This window comes from Solanum lycopersicum, chromosome 2 (genome assembly GCF_036512215.1).
Source record: "Solanum lycopersicum chromosome 2, SLM_r2.1".
Taxonomy (NCBI): Eukaryota; Viridiplantae; Streptophyta; class Magnoliopsida; order Solanales; family Solanaceae; genus Solanum; species Solanum lycopersicum.
The window spans coordinates 58,597,301-58,620,994 of NC_090801.1; the positions used below are offsets into that span (position 1 = coordinate 58,597,301).

Sequence of the window (23,694 nt, forward strand, 5' to 3'; positions counted from 1 at the left end):
ATAGCTAATATATTTAAGTAAACTCTAAACAATGAATCTAGGTTTATATCTATGAATCGAATCATCAAAATTATACGACTTTCTTCTAAAAATAGTAGAGTAACTATTTATAACAAATGAGTTTAGTTTTTTGGTTGAACTAATAAATCTTAACTATTATTTTTTATAATATAGTTTGTTATAGTGTGTATGATTTATTTCATAAGAGGCGTACGAACAGAAAAAATTATGTTAGAAAATATATAGAACCATTATAAATAAATGTAAAATTCATGATCTTTTATTGTTCTTTTGCTCCTCCTTTAGTTCTCATTTTCAAAATCATTGTGAACAACAATGAGCATGGAAAGTATTTTCACTTTTAACAATAGGAACATAAGAAATATTATCTCTTATTTATTTTTTTAAAATACTAGTAATTGTTTTTTTTAATTTAAACGGCATTATTACACTCAATTATGTCGCTATTCATGTACCAAAAAATTTATATGCATCACTATTACCAACATATCCAAGAAATAAACAATTCAATATATTACTTTATTATGAAGACTCCTCCAACTTTCTAATATATCAAGTAAATACATAATTTTCCACAACTCATACGGTTTTTTCTATTTAAAATTAAAAAAAAATAAGGCATCCTATTTTGTAAACGAATTCACCACAAAAAAACTGTTAGGGGGCATAAGAACTGACAAGCATACAATGAATTCTTATATAATTTATACATTAAAAAGGTATCAAAGATTTATTTACCATTTAAAATGCCTTTTGAATTATAAATCTGATTATTAATATATTATATATAATGGACCAAAATTGTTAAAAGAAGAATTAAAAAAGACACTAAAATAGGACTCCATTTTTATAATTGGTGTGGCACAAAGAGATTGGTCGGTCCCTTTTAGCCACATTGAGAAAGAAGATACCTCTTTATCCCTAATTACTTTGTCCAAATTTTATTTTTTTTAATTATTCTAATTACTTATCCATTTTAATAAATAACTAAAAAATTTATTAACCTTCAATTAATTACTTTATAAAAAGATAGAACTTGTTGAAATTTGTAGGTTTTTAATTTATCCACTCCACAATTAATAGGGATAAAATGGTAAATTCACTATATCAATAAGTACTTTCTTAATAGGTGTGGTGTCAATTAAAAAATAAACAAGTAATTAGGGACAAAGACGATAAAAGCTTTTTGTGAGCAAAATCCAGATCCATCAGCAAAAAGGTGGAGAGAAACAACAAGGCAAGGAAGGCATAAAGGGCACACCCCACTATGGGCTGTAGTCAATTGATGATGCCTCCCATTCATATAGGATGGGATTGAAATGTGCTAAAGTATAAATATTGGTGTTATATTAGTATTACATAAAACTTTTGCAGGTAAGGAGCATCTGGTCAAAATGTCACCTCACCAGTACTGAACATTAGAAAATGGCTGGAAAAAAAATCTCCAAATCCAACATTTCACAATTAGCACCCTATGATGCTAAGTGCTAAGTACACAAGTCTCTTGAAAGCATGTGGTGTTAGACACTAGTAAAATCAGTATAGTGCCATAAATGAAAGGAGGCTATGGAACTCACAGTATTGATAACATCAATGGAAATTTTCATAAGATTCAACTTCATTTTCAGCAAGGAGCCTAGGCTTCTGGTTTACAGAAGGCATATGATTCTTGGCTCCAAAGAATGAGAAAACATCTGATCATTTTGCTGCCAAAAACATCACACAATAGATCAAGCTGGTGTTGGTACCTTGCCTTCTTCAACTTGAGAAGGTCTGAAATTGAACACTCCAGCTAGTCCTCGTCCCCTTGCCAACTGTTCAAGCTCTTGAATTTTGCTTTTCAGGCTCTCCACCTCTCGTGACAATGCATCATCTCTTTCCCTCATTTGCTGAAAAAACAAACGAGGATCTCAAATATAGCTCAAACAAATTTCAAGAAGGATAAATTTCAGTTCACTATAAGAGCTAATAGGGGTTTTTGATCTCAAGTCATGATGTAATAGAACATAATTGTTAAACACCAGAATAAATAAAATTCAAATTAGCAAATTACAACAGTTACTTCTGCCGCTACAAAGAGCCAGGTAAATCAGGGCGCCACATCCATCATTGCTCTTGCATACATCTCCTAGAGAAGATAGAAATGATATGTAATTGAAGGGATACCTGGTGCATCCACCTATCTTCTCTAAGAGATGTATGCAAGAGCAATGATGGATGTGGCACAAAATTGGTCCGTTATTTAGCAGATCAACGGGACTAGATCAGCGGCCAGTTATCCGAAAAGTGCTCGCTTTACTGGGCCCATTCCATGAAATTACATTGAGATGGAATAAGTAACCATAACCTAATTTATAATAACAATAATATTTATAAGTAATAATAAGAATACGTAAAAAATGGACCTTGTCAACTCAACCTCAAGAGTTAGCTCTTAAATATTATAGTTGCTAACCATGAACTTGAGAAAGAGATGCAAAGGTAGATGTTTACTGAGATAACATCACAGGAACTAACATATACTTTTAGGAATGTTCAATGTTTTTGGTTTTGGGTGATATGAAAGAGTTTGTCAAGACCAAACAAGTAACCGAAGAATTCGAGAGACTACCTCCAGCTCTTGCCTGCGAAGTTCCTCCTTTTTGGCTTCTGACCGAGAACTTCTTTGCACCTCAAAGTAAAGTGCAGCAACTGCAACCTGTTTCAGCAATTTAAGAAAGTAGCCAAAGCAAAAAATTAGACAACATAAAGGTGCTAGATGCAAGATGCCAAAGTTAAGTGTTATTGCATCACTCTAAACTGACCACCATTATTAAGAGATTCAACCAAATAAAGTGATGTCCTCTCCAAGCTTTATTTTTCATGATTCATTACTGTCTCACTCACAAGAAATTCACAAACAAATGAAACAGATTATCTTTGTTACTACCTGTTGTTTCCTATGCTTCGGTAATCACATTATTTGATTGTTGTAACTGTTACTTGTTTTCTGAATGTTATGTAGTGTTTTCCCTATTGTTTGTAATGTCCTCATTACTTTTGGATTTTTCTCTTCAAACAACTTTGATTATACGTTGCTTGAGTCTAGGGTCTTTCAGATACAACCTCTTTACCTCCAGGAGGTAGGGCTAAAGTCTGAGTACATTCAATTCTACCTGGATCCCACCACCTGTGGGATTACACTGGGTATGTTGTTGTTGTTGGATAAAGTCAACCGATATCCCCTCATTCTAATTCATATTGTGTACGCTTATGAAATGCTAAAGTAAAGCTTCCAGATTTGCAAAAGAATAATAGACTTCCAGTCAAAATCATATGTCACATATGTGAAGGGGAAGGTTTTTTTAACTAAGCAGAGAATGAAGATTAGAGTGGTTCCAATTGAAGATGCTAACTCGATCCTGTAAGCCCTAGACATAAAATCATAGACATAATAAGCACAGATGGAAGTAAGAAAAGGGTATGAGTTCGTGTGGCAGCTGGTGACTGTTAGTGATCCAAAGACTTGAGAAGTCAACAGAGGTGGATGACAAATGCAGAAGAAGAGTATAATGCATATTTACACCTGCAGAAGGATACTTACCTTGGCTATTGAGTATTGACAGATGGCTTCATTAAGTCTTTTTATTATCGCTATGGAGAGACTAAATGATATGTTGAAAATCGCTCAAGAAAAGTCGTGGCTGAGAGGTTTTAGGGTATCTAGTAGAGTGGGGGCTGAACTGGAGATTACTCACTTACAATATGCAGATGACTCTCTTGTCTTCTGTGATGCTAAACAAAACCAACTCAAGATTTAAGGGTAATCTTCGTTCTTTTTGAAGCTATCTCTGGGCTTCACATCAATTGGAACAAGAGTTTCCTGTATCCAGTAAATGAAGTTCCTGATTTACCCTCTCTGGCTAGGATTTTGGGCGGAAGGACAGGAGATCTACCAACTACATATTTAGGGATGGCCTTGGGAGCCAAAAGCAAATCTATAGGCATTTGGAATGGGGTGATTGAAAAATGTGAAAAAAGGTTGGTGAATTGGAAGAGCCAGTACCTTTCTTTTAGGAGGAAGACTAACACTCATCAATAGTGTTTTAGACTCTATGCTACATATATGATGTCACTTTTCCCTATTCATGATGGTGTTATTGACAGACTTGATACTTTGAGGAGGTATTTCCTGTGGGAAGGAAATAGTGAAACCAAGAAATTCCACTTGGTAAAGTGGGATACTCTGATTAAGAGTAAACAGGCAGGGGGATGGGGATATGGAATTTAAAAATTAAAAATCAGTGTCTTATGATGAAGTGGCTATGGAGATTTGCTTCCAGTGAGCAAGCTCTGTGGAAAGACGTAATACATGCTAAATATGAAATGGAGGATCTCTAGATAACTAAAACGGTCACTAGCACTTATGCATCAAGACATCGGAGAGCCATCAGAAACCATTGGCCAAAGCTCAGAGAAAACTGCAGTGTTAAATTAGGGAATGGAAGGAAAACTTCTTTTTGGGAAGATAGATGGCTAGAACAAGGATCTTTAAAAACCTTGTTCCCGGATATTTTCACCCTAAACAAGCAGCAAAGAGCCACTGTAGCAAAGATGTGGTCAAAACCAAGGGTGGAATCTGAGCTTTAGAATACCTCTAAATGACTGGGAGATCCAAAGGTTGGTGGAGTTTTACAAGGTTTTAGGGCAGTTCAAAGGAACTATTAATGCACAAGATAGTTTGGTATGGCAGTATCACAACCGGGACAATTTCAGTGTTAGAAGAGCGTACAAAAAACTTAATCCTTGTAACAGTCAGGGGAATGGGTAGCCATGGAAGTTGATATGGAAAACTAAAATCCCCTACAAGGTGTCTTGTTTTACTTGGCTACTTGCTAAGCAGGCAGTTTTGACCCAGGAAAATCTCATGAAAAGAAATATTCATCTAAGTCCTAGGTGCCTTCTATGTGGTGAAGAAGAAGTAGAGAATGTCAACCATCTCTTCCTTTACTGTAGAATAACCAACATTTTGTAGAATGTCTTTATCAATCAGAAGGACATGAAATGGGTTATGCCTAGGAAAATTACACAGACCCTGAAGTTATGCAGCAGTTATACAAGCATTTCAGGACATAAAAAAAAGATGGAAAATCATTCCAGCTTGCATCTGGTGGTCCGTGTGGAAAGAAAGAAATCTCAGATGCTTCCAGAACAAAAGAACAGTTCCATCTAGAAGATTAAGATGAACTGCTTAGTTTTGTTCCTTTTTTGGTGTAAACAGGAGTACATGGTAGATCTAGAATCAATCAAACATGTTTTAGGTTCCTTGTAAATTTTGCTATAGGATTAAAGATCTTCCTGGTACTCTCCATAATTTTAATTAGGAATCTGTAACTTATTGTGGCAGGTTCTGGTTTTTGTTTTGGAATAGAATACAAGTTGTTACTGTCTCAAAAAAAAAAAAAAATCTCTCTCATATAAACAGTGAAAACCGTACACTTCCTACTAAACTCTAAAGACATCCGGAAGGTCAAAGAAGTTGGTGACGTGATGACAGGGGCGCCAGCAACTGAAGCCCCCGTGAACAGTGACTGTAACTATAACTGTCCTAAAGTTGCGAAATTCCATGTCGGGTTAGCTTAGAAGTTGCAAGTCACAGTGATGTTTTAGGTATGTTTATCTGAAAGAGAGATATTAAGGATGTCTTCAACATAATACGTAGTGTTCAGTATGATCTAAATATTGCATTGACCACTCCTAAAAATTTAGAATAAGCAGTAATTAAAAGGAAAAGATTGACTTCTCGCGTGTTGGGATGTCAAGAAAGTTGCCTGAAAATATATTTCTTGAGAATTTTGAAGTAAACAAAAGAAAAGGAAAACAAAAATCATTTCCTTGCATTTGTTTATTGAAAGGAAATGGATTTTTAAAACACAAATTATTTGCTTTCAAAATATTTTTCTAGGAAAACTTGAAGTTAAGTCTTTCATGTAGGAGTGTTTTTCATTGCTTGCTGATCACCACATATAAAGTGTAAATAATTATCATCAGCACATTCCTTTTCCCTTCCTTAGCAACAAACGATACTTCAAAAAAAAAAAACAGATAAGCACTAGAGCCTAGGAGTTCAAGTGTAACTCTTGGTACTTCCCTTTTCTTACTTAGCAACCCATGATAACTCGAAGAAAAGGAGATTAGCACTAGAACCCAAGAGATCAAGTCTAACACATCCAAGATAGCTGAAAGGGAACTCGCCACACAAACTCGGTTCAAGATTTTGTAGCACAACCAGAAAGCGCAGTCAGTGTAAAATGTTGGTTAAAATTATACTTGAAATCTTTTTGCTCTAATATTTCAGAAACTAAAAAAGAAAATATAGAAGTCTTCAGCAGGCAATATTATTTTTGACAATCCAATAATGTGAAAATCAGAATTGTGAGGAACAAGAGGTTAGGCCTTCTAATACAATGTATCTCGAGATGGTAGGTATGAGACTTTTGTGTGTGCAAGTTTCAGAGATCTAAGTTTTGCGTTTCAAACTCTTCCTGGGAAAAGAAATCACAAGGCATTTGAACAGAGAAGGATTCAGTGGACATGTTGAATCAGACTTATTCCCACATATTGATGCAAAGAGACTTTAATGCCCAAGATTTCAAGGGCTATGTGGATCATTAGAAATTGCCACTGCTAGTCTGGGTGACAAAGGTAGCACGACTACATCGATTCTGCAGTCAGAGTGAATATCATGTTTTAAATTCACCAGAATTCAAACCTAGAGTAGTTAGCGAAGTGTATGCACTCAGAGGCAGAGCCCGTATTTAGAGTTTTAGGGTTCTAAATTTCCTTCTCCTTCCTTACCTTTGAGTTGTCAATTAGTTTTATTAGGTGTTCACAAGTTATTACTTAATTTTCTAGTACAAATTTCGGGTCTACAAAAAAGCTACTGGGTTTGTCTGACCCATGAACTCCCACCTAGCTCCGCTCCTGTATAATCTTATCTAAACAATAATGATATGTATCAGTTAACAAACAGAGGAAGCATAGATGACTATCTAGACATGTCATTACAGAGTCAAGTGGGAAAATCGGCAATACCGAAAAGACAAAAGCCTCCCCCAGAAGATCAACAGCAGCTTGAACAGCTTTTTCTTCATCCAAAGGCCGTATCTCTACATTGGTTGCATGACCATATAACCGCCTCTGCATTGTTGTTGTGATCCGGTGGTTTGCCTGCTTCCAACAATGGATGTGTTCAAACAGATGAAATATGAAATGCTAATTGAATTCAAGAGATTAACATATGAAGGAAAAAGTTTTTGAAAGATGGTATTTGCATCTACAAACAAAGGATAAATAGCTGAAATAATGCACTGAGGAATAATAAAGTAAAATGTTTAGAGGAATGCAACAACATTTCTAGCATTGCATTATTAAGGGGTTAAAAGAACTAGAGAGCAAGAAAAGTGCATGCACTTATTAAAAGTAAGGAAGCACATGCAACAATCAGATATTTAGAGATGACAAGGTCAAACAGCATTAAAACTCCTCAACCGGAACACCAGCCACTCGTATCAGGTATTGTAAGATGTGACCATTAGAATCATCCAATCACCTAAGTAAATCTTACCAGTCCCTCAATTCAGAACTACAAGTGCTAAAGAACAAAGCACAATTCCCCAAAGTTATAACCAAATACAAAGATATTAGCCAATCTTCCCATGTGAAATAAATTAGCATATGTATGTAAAATGGTTTTCAATTGCATTTTGTTTTCTGAATGATGAACTATGCAACTGTGCTACTTATTCTCTTTCAATAACTCACAACTAACTGAACTAGATGTGAGACTATAACTAACTAACAGGAACAAAATTGTAAAATTGCAGGTTGGATATGCTCTTGTCAATTAAACTCTTTACTCCTTAAGTCTAAAACCAACCACATAACATTAGGCATACATCAAACTCTTCTCTCCCTGATTTATACTACAATCATTGGTGTATCCGTTTGAATAGCCCCAATTAGATTCTGGTAATGTGATAAACAGCAACAAGGACAACCCTTTTGCTCTGTTTATTACGGAATTGGAATGAATACCCTATGTGGTCACGAATTCTACACAAAATGTAAAGCCCTCACTCCTCATATACATAAAGTTAGAAACTTTGCTAGTCCTAGTCCTACGAAGAAAAGCACAATTTATGCCCTCTCCATTCTAATCAGGTATGGGCAAAAAGAAGATTCAGATCAAATTCATTCCAAAATAACCGGAGATTACCTGGGCCATGCTAACAATGAAATTACGGAACTTGGGGTGCAATCCAGCTTGTTTCTTGAGCCTACTGCCAATGGGTTTACTGAGAGTTTTCAATGCAAGTGTCCCAAGCTTCAACAGTGGGAGGACCATTACTTCTCGATCTGGGTAAATTCTAAAAGGAAATCAAATCAAGGATTGTATATGCAAAGACGCTCCATGTGTGTAGTTATATATGTAAGGATTCATCAAATTGTCAGTTGACCGATTTCTTGAGGAATAAGCTAAAATGCGTGTGGGGTTAAAGCGAAGGTTCTTTCATGGAAGCTAGAATGTATAAATTCCTATCAAATTGTGAACATGTTTGACCGGAGATAATCAATATTAGTATTACAGTAGTTGACTTCTCTCCGACGATGATTGGTGGATGGTTGAAAAGAGATTTGGCGGTGTTTAGAAATGATAAATTCCAGGGAATAAGGGTTAAAATTGTCTTTCCGATCGATCCCACAATAAATTATCACGAGATTAATTAGTTAATTAAAAAATTATTTTTGTCTCACCCTTAATATGGGACAAAAATAAAGTAAGTCATGATTTTATCTTATTAAAACATAAGTGATTTTACCTCATTCAAACATAGTATGAAGTTATTCAATTTTACATATATTCTCGATGAGTATCTTTGACATTTTTCATAAATTCTATTACTATAATTTACTACTATCATTTATATTGGAAGAAAATTGGTTTTAGGTTTTTGGTTATCGAATAAATTTGATTTGATTGTTGTAATATATAATATGATACATTTAGTCTTTAATTAATTAAAATGTTATCGCTTTGACTCTTTAAAGTATGAATTTTGTATGTTTAAACTATTTTTGGGACGATATTAGGTTCGCATATGAAGTAAAAGTACAAATTTAATATAACACATCAACATAATATATAAGTATGTATTTACCTATCTTGAATTTATCTAGGTAGGCTAAGCTAAATTTCATTAGAAAGGAAAATTTATAGTCGAGCAGTATCTCAAATCATATGTATTGGAGTGAAATGAATAAAATGCTTAACTCATTTTGAAAATAAAAAACTTATGAATATAGTAGATTGTTTGTTCTAACAATATTTTTTTTTACGTTGAATCTCTTTATTCGTATATTATTAATTTAAAATAATTTATATTTAATTCGCACGGAATATTCTTTTACCGTAAAGTTTTGAGTAATCTCTCAAGGCGGCCTTTTTGCTTTTGCGATAAGTTTTTCAATTTGTCACCAGATCTATTGTTTTCTTAATGGTAGATTGCAATTGGAGGCTTCAACTTCAATTTGTCATAATGCTTAGTTCTTTTTTTTCTTCTGAGTGATTACTTTATCTAGATTTCAATTTAAGTAACATAAATGAAGAACCATCAAATCCTTCATTTTAATCACTCGAGAATAGAGAACAAGGTATTTTAATTATTGATATTATATAGTTTTTGTCTGAGTTATCTTCTCGCTTTCTTTGATTCATCCTACGATATACAAAAGCTTTGTTACAATATTTACAAAGCTTTTCGTATGTCCTAGGATGAGGCAGAGGAAGCGAAAAGATAACTCACACAGAAACTACATATGTCAGTTATAAACATCACTCATGAATTTTAATATGTAGTTTATTTAATTTATAAAATTGAATATATATTAAAATTTCAACTAACAATGTTATTTGTAAATGTAGATGGTTACTATTGCTTACCGTCTTTTCAATTTTTAAAGTTGATAGTTTAATTTTTTTAAAATTAAAAATTAACATTTTGTAAGTGATGAATTTACTAAGATGACAATTATTTATTCTCAAATAATCTAAGTTAAAAAAAAGAAGCAAACATGACAATACAATTGTTGTTTTCATAACTAGTTAAAGAAGTCATAAAAAAATATTATTGTCCGACAATTATACCATAACCCATTTACATAATAATTTAAGGATATAATTGATTTTTTAAAAAATAAATTTTAAATAAGATAAAAAATAATAAACCAAACACTTAATAAAATAATTATGTAAGAATAATTCCTGCATTATTAATCTTTGTACCAAAAGACCCCTAAATTTTATTGTTTTGATTTTTGTTATCACATAATGCACATTTTATGTTTATCATCCGTGCCAAAACCCCTTGGGAAATGTGAACCGTAGATGTAAATGGAATTGACGTGCCTGATTACCCCACCTATTCCCAAAGCACAAAACTACCACGTCATCAATCCGCAACTTGAGAATACTATAAGTCAATCACAACCGTAGATTGTGCACCCATTCACTTTGTAACCAACGCACAAGATCACTTTTGGCTCCTCCACGTCATCGATCCACTACACTAATCAATCCCCAAATCTCGTCCATCCATTCAATTTCAATTCATCAACGGTCAAGATCACTCCTCCTCCTTCCCTCAAATTTCTTTAAATTCTCCCTCCTCTCTTCTTCCGTCACCATCACATTCAAAATCTCAAGAACTATCTCAAATTTTCTATCTCTTTTCACCGAATCTCATAAACCCTAATTCCCAAATGGCTCGTACTAAGCAAACAGCCCGAAAATCTACCGGAGGAAAAGCTCCAAGGAAGCAATTGGCGACCAAAGCTGCCAGAAAGTCAGCTCCAGCCACCGGAGGAGTGAAGAAGCCTCACAGATTCAGGCCAGGAACTGTGGCTCTTCGTGAGATCCGCAAGTACCAGAAGTCAACTGAGCTTCTGATCCGTAAGCTTCCATTCCAGCGTTTGGTTCGTGAGATTGCTCAGGATTTCAAGACTGATCTCCGTTTCCAGAGTTCTGCTGTTGCTGCACTCCAGGAAGCTGCTGAAGCTTACCTTGTTGGTTTGTTTGAAGACACTAACTTGTGTGCCATTCATGCTAAGAGGGTTACTATCATGCCTAAGGATATCCAACTTGCTAGGAGAATTAGGGGTGAGAGGGCATAAATGTGAATTCATGGTAACTATTAGTTGAAAAAAGAAAGAATCAATGGTAGATTGTTGTTAAGTATTTCCAGTGTATTTTGATTCAGAATTTACTCGATTCTGGCGATGTAGTTGAAATGAAAGTATTCTAATGAATTATTAGTATTTTTGCAAATAATATGTCCTTTTCAATTCAGTCTTGATTATTGGATTGACATTCTTTTCATTGTCGTTGTATTGATTGGAATAAGTGATGTCCAGTTTCTGTTTATAATGGATGTTAATCCAAACGTTGATTTCTTAATCTATCTAGAAGTCAATGATATGTGATCTGAAAATGTAGAAATTAGAAATAGTAAACCTGAATGTGAATCACCAATATTCTCCATAAAGTCAGGATTGATGGTGGAACAGATAATAATATCGGAAGACTGAAGTTGCGAGATGTTTTCAAGTGTTGATCATTATCTGGCATGGTGTGGAAGACTAGGATTTTGTGGAGGTAATGTATCGATAACTGCCAAACACAAAGCCTGCCTTACAAGTGTCATATTATTGCAATTTTAATGATTATCCATTAATCTACCTTCTTTTTATCCCCTTTATTCTCTTGTAGTTTTGAATTATCATTTTTGTTACAATTTGATGTACCTCTTTCCAGTCTGTGGTGTTGGTTACCCAGCAATACTGGGTCAAATCTCATCTTCTTTGGGGAGCTGTTCCTTCTATAGTGTATGTAATGGAACACTCATCCTTTTGCTAATCTTTTCTACATATATTCATGCCAATCCAACAATACTAGGATCATCTCATTTATTAAACCTATCTATGGCTGGCACGGTATATTTGAGAACTAATAGGTTTGAGGTTAAATTAGAGGGCATTACCTATAAGGCCAAAGAGTTTGAATCTTTATGTGCAATTGATTTTCTTTTTCCAGAAGGTAAAGTTTGGGTTCGTCCACCTGTTGTTGGCCTTGACGCCATGCGCCACCCTCGTGATCCCACCATAATTTTGGTTCTATTGTGTTTTGGAGTAGGTTGTCTGATCCTCAGGTTTCATTCTGGGGAACAATTACCTGATCCTGTCCTAAAATTCCTTACGGATGAGAGGATCCGATTTGTTGGTTTTGGAATCCCAGAAAAGAAAGATATATTCCCATTTGAGGAATTAGGTTTGACTAAAGATAAAGTAGACATTGGCTATATTGCCACCAAGTATTTCAAAAATCCCAAATATAAGCAGTGTGAACTAGGAGAGTTGGCGCGCAAAGTTCTTGGGATCAAGAGAATGATAGGTCTTACAGAGGCTTCATCCTTTGAGAGACATGAGCAAATCAAATGCGCTATCTGTCAACTTTTCATATCCAATGTGATTGCCATGTCATTATTGACTACAGCTGATAAGAAAAAGTGGTCAGATGCTCCAAAGAAGACATCATTTCTAAAGAATCTATCTTCTCTGCCTTTGTTGAGTGAAGGATGGTTCAAATTGCCTAAAGGGAAAAAGGGAGACAAGAACCCTTCATTGCGAAGAGGTACAGATGTTCTTGTTCGAACATCATCAGAGGAAGAAAAATATCTTGTTGACACAACCGTAAGCAAACAAAAAGAAGGTACAAACGGTAAAATTGCAGAATTTACCTTCTGTGATGATTCTGCTGGTTTTTGGGGTGATAAAAAAAAAGTCATGGTTGATGATCGTGTCCAAGGCAAAGGTAGTAAATGTAACTTAGATGATGGTGCCTCTCCCTGTATAAGTGGTGGTGAATTTGGTTCGGGTGAGGATCTTTTCCTAGTCAAAGTTAGTGAGGATAAGTCAGGAGAGGATTCTGCTTATGGCAAGGCTAAAGAGATTAGTGCAATTGATGATTCCAATGAGGATGCTTTAGACCTTTTTGCAAAAAATGATTCCAAGGAGGCAGCCTATTTGTCAAAAAGGCCTCTAAAAGGGATCCTGAAATGTCCATCTGCAGGTCAGGAAGCTTGGAATTCATTATGTCCTAAACTTGATTCCCCTCTATCGGTGGACAATGGTACAATTTCATTGAGACGAGCCAATTCTAAGGGGTGTAATGTTAGCTTTAAAGAACAGTGGGTGTGAAACGCTGGTATACAATCCATGTCCGTTATGTCTTCATATTGTTTTCATGTTTGTTCTCCTTATGTTATTGGAACCTCTAGTGCCATCGCATTGTACATTACCATTAGACTGGCTGTTGTAATGTATTTTCATTGTCAGACTTGTGGTGTTCCAACTTTAGCAACCTCCCTGTGCTTCTACCCAGTCTCCTTTAGTCTCTGTGGCTGTGTGAGTGGAACTGTGGAAGCACTGACCGAGGTTGGAATTCATAACATTGTTTCTTTTGAATTGTATGTTCAAGCTCAAGTTGTTAGGATACTTTTATCTATATGTTTGTGTTTAAATCCCTCCATGTCTGAGATCATATTCTTTTTCCTGGAAAGCAAACATCCTGCAAGATTTGAGTATTTTATCAATTCTCAGTTTGCTTTCCAGTGTATACGAATTCGGAACTGCATTAATGAAGACATTTTCTTGTAGTTGCTCCCTTTAAAGACAAATATTTGATTCTGCATTTGTTCTTCAAATTCTCCCGAGTTACCATTTCTTAGAAGACTTCTGCATTGTGAAATAGTAGTCATTGGACATACTCTTTGCAATTACACCATATATTACACTCAAGTCACCAATATTCTGTCACTTAGCCCACTAAAATCATAGGAAAAGGAAGAGTCAAGATCTTATGATGCAAAGTTCCACCGCCATAGAGTTCAATGAGCAGTTAATTGAACTCTATGGGGATAGAAGGGGTGATTGATTTCTCACCACAAAGAAAAAAGGCCGAGGATATGAAATAGATAGAATCCAGTCCAAAATCTAAGGGAACCCAGTGGAGGAAAAAAGATTCTACATAAGTTATGAAGTAGTTGAATTAGTCCCTGATAGTATTGGATGGTATCGTACAAAGGATGATGACAAGCAACACAAAGTCAAATTAAACCAAAATTGAGATACTCTATTTTAACCTTTAAGTCAATTACTACTATCCAAAATCAAAAGCAGTTGACTTATCGGCTTTACCCTTTGTCTGGCTCTGTCTATAAGTGCATCACTATCTTTGTGTAGCCATTAAAAGTTTATACTCCATATTTATTTAAGTAGAAAAGAGCAGGGACGTTCTGATGAATGATGGCTAATGAAATGTTTGAAGCTCAGGCTCATATCTACAAGCATGCGTTAAGTTTTGCAAATTCCATGGTTCTTGGTTGTGCAATTCAGTTAGGCATATCAGATGTTATTCATAGTCATAAGCAGCCAATGACTCTGTCTCAACTTGTTTCTGAGCTGAAACTTCCTCTTGAAAAATCAGATGCAATTCATCGATTGATGGGCCTATTGGTATACTCTGGATTCTTTGCTACTACAAATACAATATTGCTTGATGAAAGCTCAGAAAATCAGCAAGGGTATATTCTAACACCTTCTTCTAAGCTGCTTTTGAAGAGTGAGATCCCAAATTTGTCACCTTTTGTTAGAGCAATTGTTGCTCCTGTTTCAGTGAATCCATGGCAATCTGTGGGGGATTGGTTTCTAGGAAATGAAACCACCCCATTTGAGACACCGCATGGTGCACCCATGTGGGAATTCTTTCACCAGAATCCAGGTTTCAACAATGTTTTCAATGAAGCAATGGCTAGTGATTCACAAATGATGTGTGTTTGGTTATTAAGGACTGCAAAGAAGTTTTTCAAGACATGGATTCCTTGGTTGATGTTGGAGGTGACACTGGAATTATAGCTAACACTATTTTAGCTGCATTTCCTCATCTTAAATGCACTGTGTTGGACCTCCCTCATGTTGTTGCTAACATGCCAGACACACATAATTTGAAATATGTAGGAGGTGACATGTTTCACTCAATTCCCTCTGCGGATTCCATCTTGTTTAAGGTAACGCGATTCTAGCCTTTGTATACAAACTGCTGGAACATATCATGACATGATTGTTCAGAAATTTCTTTGCAACTTCCTTAACATTGATGTTGAACATGACAGTGTTACTATTTGCAGCATGTGTTGCATAATTGGAGTGATGAGGATTGTGTGAAGATATTAAAGAGATGTAGAGGAGCTATCAAGGATAAAAATGAAGGAAGAAAAGGGAAGTTTCTTATCATTGACATGGTATTGGATGGAGATGATGAAGAAGCAAATATGACTGAAGTGTGAAGCTCATATTTGATGTAGCAATGATGGTTGTAGCTACTGGAAGGCAGAGAACTGAGATAGAATGGAAAAAACTATTCATGGAGTCTGGCTTTATGAGCTACAAAATTACACCTCTCTTTGGCCTAAGGTCCCTCATTCAAGTTTTTCCTTTTAAAATATATATATTACATGCACAACAATTAAAATAGATTGATTGATGAACGACATGCATTGTCAAGTTAATCAATCAGAGAAAATGGTCAAATTTATATTTGTATTGTATCATGTTATATCATATATTAATATATGAGGGAACCAAAAAAGTTAAAAGTTGAATTACGATTTTACCCTTATTATAAATTAAAATATTAAGATATTTAACTATTTAATTTAAATATTAAATTTTATTATTTTAATCAAAATGTTAATGACTTTTCCACTTCTTTAGAATAATTTTTAATTAAAATATCTAATTTAATTTATTTTCTTGAAATTATTTAAAATATTATTTTTTCGTTTAATATTTATTTCGGGATTCAATGACTTTTTTGCCTTTTAATTAATAAAAATTTTAATAAATAAAAATAACTAATCTAATTAGTAGTAGTATTTAAATTGTTACGCAAGCTAATTAAATAGGAGTAATATTTTAATTATCACTCAAATTACAACAACCTATATTCAATGTTTTGAAATTGCTAGCTTTTCATCTTCCTAAAATTTTCCTATATTCAATATTTTGATTTTGTTTCAACTTTTTGAAATTATGAAACATTAATGTGAAGTTCATGAATTTCTCAAGCCCTTAGTAAACTTTGTCTTTTACTATATAATTATATATGCATTTATTCCATTAATTTAAATTTGTTATTTCTTTTAAATTTCATCCGTTAGAAAACTTTTCATGTACTCTATTAAGTTTTATCACATAACATTTTAAAAAAAATATATAGGATGTTGTTCCAATTGATTTGCACAATAATTTTGATAAGTGTATTACTATTCAAGTTATATCATACAATTGAAAACTTGAGATTCTTATAGCCGATTGCATATTTGAGGCAACAATGTCAAAGAACCATTTCGTGGTAGTTTACCTATCAGGTGATGTTGATTAATTAGTTAAAATTGTTGTGTCTTTATTTTGTTATTTTTTAATTTATCTTACACTTTAATATATGTTAGTACATGTATTACTATAGAAAAAAATGTTATATATGACATTATATACTTGAGGTTTAATAAAAAATTTGAAGTTATTAGTTTAATGTGGTGTTGCAATGCATGAAAAATATTGATTTTAATAGTTTGTCATGTTACATTCGATATATATATATATATACTATTTACTAATTATTTATGTTAAATTCAAAAAAGAAATGACTCAGAAGTTTAAATCCGACAAAAAATAATCTTCCTTTTAAATTCATATAACTCATATTATTTTCTTAAAAAAATTACTTAACGTGAAATATACGTGCGTTGCACGTATTCGAGAACTAGTATATTACTATAAGTGGGAAGCTCTCAACTTAATAGTTGAATTATTATTTAGCCCTTACAACATATTAAAAAGTAATTAAATTTTTAATTAATTAAATAATATTATTGAACAACATTTTCTGACAATTAATTTGAAAGTTGAAAAGACTTAATCACTTTATTATGAAATTTGAAAGGATACATGAAAATGAAGAGTATAATCATTTATGTACGAAATATAAAGGGTTACATCACTATAAATAAGCTTATATCCTTCATTATATGGAATTCAAATGGCTACATCAGTACCATGATTGACATATATTCATCATTCGGATTGTTATAAAAAGAGTTTTCCAGGGTGGATGGAATTCAAAGAATGAAACAATCTTAGCTTCTTGGACAAATATGCTTGGTGTATTGATAGGAGAATAACGATTTGGGATATCAGGATCGATATATTAAGAACAAACTGTAGAAGATGGATCACTAGAGTTACTATTTATTCATGGTTATATTATTACAAATCTGACATATGGCTGAAAACATCCACCATGATGATCACCTGTATAATCTCCCCCCACCCCCCTACCCGATGGTCTAGGATACTAATATATATATATATATATATATATATATATATATATATATATATATATATATATATATGTCCTTGGGCAAGTAACAACTATTTTTCTCTTTACATTTTCATAAATGTATTTAGCCAACAAAGATTGAGTCAAATTTTGTTTTCATTTAAACGTGTAATATACACGTGCAATGCACGTGTCAAGAACTAGTATTATTATAAGTGGAAAGTTTCAAAGTCAAAGGTTGAATTACCATTTTGTTTCTCTACTAAATTAAACTTTTATAATTTCATATATATACTGTAATCTTCTTTCTCATTTCAAAATTTTGACCTTTCAAATTTTTCGCATAAATTTTTTAAAAAATACAAATGAGTAATTATTCCTTAAAGACAAGAAATTGAAGTAGATTCATGTATCTTTTAAAGTTAAATTTCATCTTCTATCTTTTTTATTTTTAATAGTATTTTTGACCTTTCAATTTTCCATGTGTCTTTTCATGTTTCCTAATTTTGTCCCATAAATTTAATTTTGCCAAGAAAAACTTTTATTTACTATTCCTACAATCAATCTTGAATCCGACGGTCTTGATCTTGATTGTTCTTAAATTGACTTGAACTTTATCTGGATCTTGACTTTCTAGCTGAATTCAAGGGCTTCGAGCTTGATCTTGAATTCGGTGGTCTTTTGATCTTGACTTGAATTTTATCTGGATCTTGACTTTCTAGTTGAATACAAGGGCTTTGAGCTTGATTCTTGAATCTGGTGCTCTTGATCGTTCTTGAACTTGTGATCTTGATCGTTCTTTAACTTGATCTTGACTTCTTAAAATCTTGAACTTGAACACTTGAATTCTTGAATCCTTGAACTTGTAGAGAAATTTATAGCTTTTTGTTTAGAAATCTTGGTTCTCTTATTTATAGTTTTAGAATAGATGAGTTGCGATTGAAACAAGACTCCCTTCAGTAAATCAGATTTAAGTGAAATATCATATGGACTTTATGGAGCGAGCTTTAATTAAATTCATATTTATCTAAATTTAAATAATTAAATTAATTATATTAATTCACAATATTTATTTGAACTAATATATTCATTAATTTAATATAATCCAAACAACTTTATAAATTTATATTTAATAAATTTTAAGTGACTACACTATTATTCCTTCTTTTTTTATAAAAAGAAAACCTCTTAAAATACAAAGGTTTAAGACAATTGCTTTTTTCTTTAGAGCCGCCCTTGCAAAACAAGCAAGTCCCATCCCCTTTAGTCAAAGATGATTTTCATCCCTCCTTTTGTTGTGGAGGTAGCACTATATAACTTTCATATAATATTCATACAGAAGTAATATAAGTACAGTAATATGCAAACTAAAAATTTACTTTTCATACAATAATAATATAAAACTTGAATAAAATTTTGATACAATTCAATAGTAACTTAAAATTTCAATTAGTTACGATGGCTCAAATCTTACCTAAATAGCCCAAAACTTTAGATTCAAACTCTCTTCCAGTATATCATTCACTTGAAACTAAAAAAGAAAATTTAATGATAAATCAATTTTTTGAATTTAAATATCGATCTCTTTTAATGACGTGACAATTTTTTTTTCCTAATATGCTACAAATTATATAGTTGTTATATATTCGATGAATAAGTAAAAAATATGAAATCTTATTCAAATACATAAGTTAAAATATTTATATATTTGATAGAATAAAATATGATTTTTACCAATTACACCGGACCAAATACATGTATAGTCGACTCTTAAAATTGCCACAAGAAAAGAGGCAGCTGTCACAACTCTAAGTATGTCATCACAAACATAATTACATACCTAATGACAATTAGACGAGCATGCATTTACTTAAGCAAATTAATTGTCACACACAATTAGGCTGTTAATAGTCCCTTGTTAAGTATCTAGTTACGAGACGTTGTAAAATAAAATCTGAAGTTTTTTTTTTTATCTATGGTGCTGATTCGTTAAAGAGAATCTATAATATGTTGAGTTTGAAGTAGTCAAAGACTTGGTAATTTTTTGCTTAACATTTTATTGAATTCAAATACATTAAATGCAACACAGATTACAAAGAAAATAATTGTCTAGTGCCTACTACAACTGAATGAGAAAGTGAAGGAATAACCTCCTTACTGCAACAATTGCTATCTAAAAATAAGAAAAATAAATAACTGAAAAGCTGTGATAATCTACTACAAACACTGTTGGACAAAAATAAAAAATAAATAACTTATAAGCTGAAGAATTCTACTTTTGAATTTCCTTAAATAATCCATGTGTAAACCATTAGGTAGACTAAAAGGGTGCTAACATTAGCATACAATATATTATTCATAAATAACCAATCACTTTTCCTGATCTACCACCATATTCGGAATTTGACAAGTTGATAATGTGATATCAACACATAACCTTTGATAGCTTCAATATAGTTGTAAATAGTAATACTTAAAACTTGAGAAAAGAAAAAAAAAATTACTGAATATCTTGATTCGTCAGCTATAAATTAGACAGTTTATAATTTGAAAAAAAAAGCATAACCTTTGATAGCTTCATTAAATTTTAGATACTGGGTATTTTTACTTGTCGAACTTCCGATTTAAAAATGATTAGTCTATTACTACTTATTCAAAATCAAAGCAGTTGACCTATAGCCGGCCCTGCATTCAAAGTTTATACTATTTGATTGTTTAAGCAGAAAAAGAGCAGGGAAATTCTGATGAAGAATGGATGTTCCAATGTCTAGTGAAATGTTTGAAGCTCAGGCTCATATCTACAAGCATGCCTTCAGTTTTGCAAATTCCATGGTTCTTGGTTGTGCAATTCAATTAGGCATACCTGATGTTATTCATAGTCATAAGCAGCCAATGACTCTGTCTCAGCTTGTTTCACACCTCAAACTTCCTCTTGAAAAATCAGATGCAATTCATCGATTGATGCGCCTATTGGTATACTCTGGATTCTTTGCTACTACAGACTTTCTTGATGAAAACTCAGAAAGTCAACAAGGGTATGTTCTTACACCTTCTTCTAAGCTGCTTTTGAAGAGTGAGATCCCAAACTTGTCACCTTTTGCTAGAGCAATGATTGATCCTGTTATGGTGAATCCATGGCAATCTTTGGGGGATTGGTTTCTAGGAAATGAAACCACCCCTTTTGAGACAGCACATGGTGCACCCATGTGGAAATTCTGTGACCAAAATCCAAGATTCAGCAATGTTTTCAATGAAGCAATGGCTAGTGATTCCCAAATGATGTGTTTGGTTGTGAAGGACTGCAAACAAGTATTTCAGGAGATAGATTCCTTGGTTGATGTTGGAGGTGGCACTGGAATTATAGCTAACACTATTTTGGCTGCATTTCCTCATCTTAAATGCACTGTGTTGGACCTACCTCATGTTGTTGCTAACATGCCAGACACAGAAAATTTGAAATATGTAGGAGGTGACATGTTTCACTCAATTCCCTCTGCTGATGCCATCTTGTTTATGGTAACGCGATTCTAGCTCTTGTTTACAATCTGCTCGTAGTACATCTCTAAATATGTTGAGAATGATGCACTCTAGAATTTCCTCAATCTGATTAATTTTTGAGGGATGAAAGGTCTTGTTCCCTTCCGCTTGGCCTCAACTAATACGTAAACACTCCTACTCTGAATATGCAAGATACCTCAACCCATCTCTATTGTGTGAGTTAAACATTTCAATTTACAAAATAATTATCTAGACACCACCAAATTTTATGTCACGTCAGCGTCAGGTGTGCACCAGACACAGTGAGGCGAGTTGGAGTGTTCAATTGCCACTTGAGATCAACTTGAGGAGTTTAGATTTGCACTCTCAAAGTTGGAGTGCTTATTTACTAACTAAGACCAAACTTGAGTGTATGTTTATGTATTATGCCTACAAAAGTTCCTTTACAATTTGCTGAACATTGATGATGAACATATAGTGAAGTACATAAAACAAAGATCATAGCTTTGAGCTCACTGCACCCTTCCTCAAAAAAAAAATTTACATTAGGAGCGTATTGAAGATATAACTAAGTAAATAACTTTAACTCACATCTCAAGAGTTCGTATTGACTTATGTAGTATTTCAATTATTCCCTCCATCCCAAAAAGATTGCCTTAGATACTATTTAGACAATCAAAGATATTTTCCTTGATCTTAATTTTTTTTCCAAATTTTAAATATTTAGGATTGTTAATTTTTATGTAGTTCCTTAATTTATAAATTTTATTTTAAAAACTTTAAAGATTCTAAGTTCGAATTCACACCAAACATTAGTTACTTTGATCCTCATGTTCCGAATCAAGACACTCTTTTTGGAAGACTATATAGATTATGTGTTAAAGGCTATAGGTCATCATTCATCAGTTTGTGATGTTTACAATGTCTTGTTTAATTTCAGTGATGTTTTTATCTTGCTAGAAGGGGAAAAATAGACTATTCGAATCCTTGTTCTTCTGATCTCCTCTTGTCTGTTTTGTTGCTCATGCCATGACTAACAAAACAGTTTAAAAACTTTGTCTAATGGTTGAGAAAATGTGAGTTAATTTTTGCAGCATGTGATGCATAATTGGAGTGATGAAAATTGTGTGAAGATACTAAAGAGATGTGGAGAAGCTATCAAGGATAAAAATGAAGGAAGAAAAGGGAAGGTTCTTATCATTGACATGGTATTGGATAGAGATAAAGAAGAAGCAAACATGACTGAAGTGAAGCTCATTTTTGATGTACTAATGATGGTTTTAGTCACTGGAAGGCAGAGAACTGAGAAAGAATGGGAAAAGCTATTCCTTGAGGCTGGCTTCATGAGCTACAAAATTACACCTCTCTTTGGCCTAAGGTCCCTCATTGAAGTTTTTCCTTAAAAATATTATGTGAGGATTAAAATAAATTGATGAACTACATGAATTGTCGTTCCCTTGAAGTTCTTGCCTGTATATTGTGTTTCGATTATCACTATTTAGCTCTTGTTATTGTTTCTTTCTTTCTTGTTGACTTTACATTGTTTCTTTTATTAACGGATATGCTTTCTTCATATTGTTCCTTATTTTTTTACTTGGGTTTGATGCACTTGAGTCGAAAGCTTTTCAGAAATAACCTCTCTACTTCCTCGAGATAGTGGTAAGGTCTGGGTATATTGTTGTTGTTGTGATGAAGTACATGTATTATTAAGGAAACAATCATATGTAATTATGGAGCGTGCGACTAGCTCATCGATCCTTTTTCAACAGATGCTTCTTTATACTTTGACAAAATCAGCATGTAAGCTGAGAAAATCTCATTCCTCCATTAATGGAGGTTGAGCCATTAACAGCAGCAAACGAAGAAGAAGGAGAAGAAATTTCTTTAGAATCTATTTTCTTATCTTGATCAATGCAATGTGTGTGTGTATATACACAACAATGAACAACAAACTAACAGATTTAACAAACTATCAAAATGTAGAAAATGTGACTTCTAACTAACTTTAACTAACTACAACTAACTTTAACTAACTAGCTAATTAGTAACTAACTAATTACTTAAGCTAATTAACTGACTAGGCAAGTTTCATCACCCCTCCTCAAGTTGGAAGTAAGCTGTTTACAGACAACTTGTTCAACAAACTAGTATGTTTGACCCCAGTTAGAGCTTTAGTAAAGACATCATCTAGCTGAGAATCTGTTGGAATGTATTGGAGTATAATCAGTCCTTCTTGTAGTTTTGTCCTGACGAAATGGCAATCAACTTCTATGTGCTTGGTTCGTTCATGAAATACTGGATTCCTAGCAATGTGTACTGCTGCTTGGCTGTCACAAAATACATGTATTGGCAAGGACACTGTCATTGAGAGTTCACCAAGTAACCTTTCCAGCCACACTACTTCTCCTACCACTTGTCATATAGCTCTGTATTCTGCTTCTGCTGATGATAGTGACACTGTGGGTTGCTTCTTAGATTTCCAGCTGATAGGACTATCTCCCATGAGAACCAAATAACCACTCACAGACTTCCTTGAATCAGGACAAGAGGCCCAATCTGAATCACAATAGGCACTAATGGTGACATCAGGCTTATTATTGATAAAAACTCCCAAAGTAGGATCATGTTGTAGATACCTGAGAACACGATAAGCTTCCTTTAGATGAGGCTCTCTAGGG

At 33.5% G+C, this 23,694-nt stretch overlaps 3 protein-coding genes and 1 pseudogene across 3 annotated transcripts; 3 read left to right on the forward strand and 1 right to left on the reverse strand.

Moving 5' to 3' along the window:
- Window positions 1-1,264: 1,264 nt before the first annotated feature.
- Window positions 1,265-8,800, reverse strand: LOC101266689 (OPA3-like protein). The gene is made up of 4 exons (XM_010318479.4): window positions 8,279-8,800; window positions 7,096-7,230; window positions 2,633-2,719; window positions 1,265-1,910 (listed from the first exon to the last, which is right to left on the reverse strand). The coding sequence occupies exons 1-4, from the start codon at window positions 8,405-8,407 to the stop codon at window positions 1,752-1,754; spliced, it is 510 nt and encodes a 169-aa protein (XP_010316781.1). The 5' UTR covers window positions 8,408-8,800; the 3' UTR covers window positions 1,265-1,751.
- Window positions 8,801-10,572: 1,772 nt separating this feature from the next.
- LOC101267861 (histone H3.2) lies at window positions 10,573-11,389 on the forward strand. Its single transcript, XM_010318478.4, has one exon. The coding sequence runs from the start codon at window positions 10,822-10,824 to the stop codon at window positions 11,230-11,232; it is 411 nt and encodes a 136-aa protein (XP_010316780.1). The 5' UTR covers window positions 10,573-10,821; the 3' UTR covers window positions 11,233-11,389.
- A 2,675-nt stretch (window positions 11,390-14,064) lies between these two features.
- Window positions 14,065-15,776, forward strand: LOC101265884 (trans-resveratrol di-O-methyltransferase-like; annotated as a pseudogene).
- A 4,064-nt stretch (window positions 15,777-19,840) lies between these two features.
- Window positions 19,841-22,589, forward strand: LOC101265297 (probable O-methyltransferase 3). The gene is made up of 2 exons (XM_004232880.5): window positions 19,841-21,034; window positions 22,111-22,589. The coding sequence occupies exons 1-2, from the start codon at window positions 20,270-20,272 to the stop codon at window positions 22,417-22,419; spliced, it is 1,074 nt and encodes a 357-aa protein (XP_004232928.1). The 5' UTR covers window positions 19,841-20,269; the 3' UTR covers window positions 22,420-22,589.
- Window positions 22,590-23,694: the final 1,105 nt, after the last annotated feature.

Bases quoted from the DNA above. Each gene is read 5' to 3' on its own strand.
- LOC101266689 (XM_010318479.4), bottom strand. From the start codon at position 8,407: ATGGTCCTCCCACTGTTGAAGCTTGGGACACTTGCATTGAAAACTCTC. The intron at 7,231-8,278 runs GTAATCTCCGGT...TGTTGGAAGCAG, and splicing joins TCATTGTTAGCATGGCCCAG to GCAAACCACCGGATCACAAC. The intron at 2,720-7,095 runs GTATTGCCGATT...TTGCTGAAACAG, and splicing joins GGGAGGCTTTTGTCTTTTCG to GTTGCAGTTGCTGCACTTTA.
- LOC101267861 (XM_010318478.4), top strand. From the start codon at position 10,822: ATGGCTCGTACTAAGCAAACAGCCCGAAAATCTACCGGAGGAAAAGCT.
- LOC101265297 (XM_004232880.5), top strand. From the start codon at position 20,270: ATGGATGTTCCAATGTCTAGTGAAATGTTTGAAGCTCAGGCTCATATC. The intron at 21,035-22,110 runs GTAACGCGATTC...TAATTTTTGCAG, and splicing joins CTGATGCCATCTTGTTTATG to CATGTGATGCATAATTGGAG.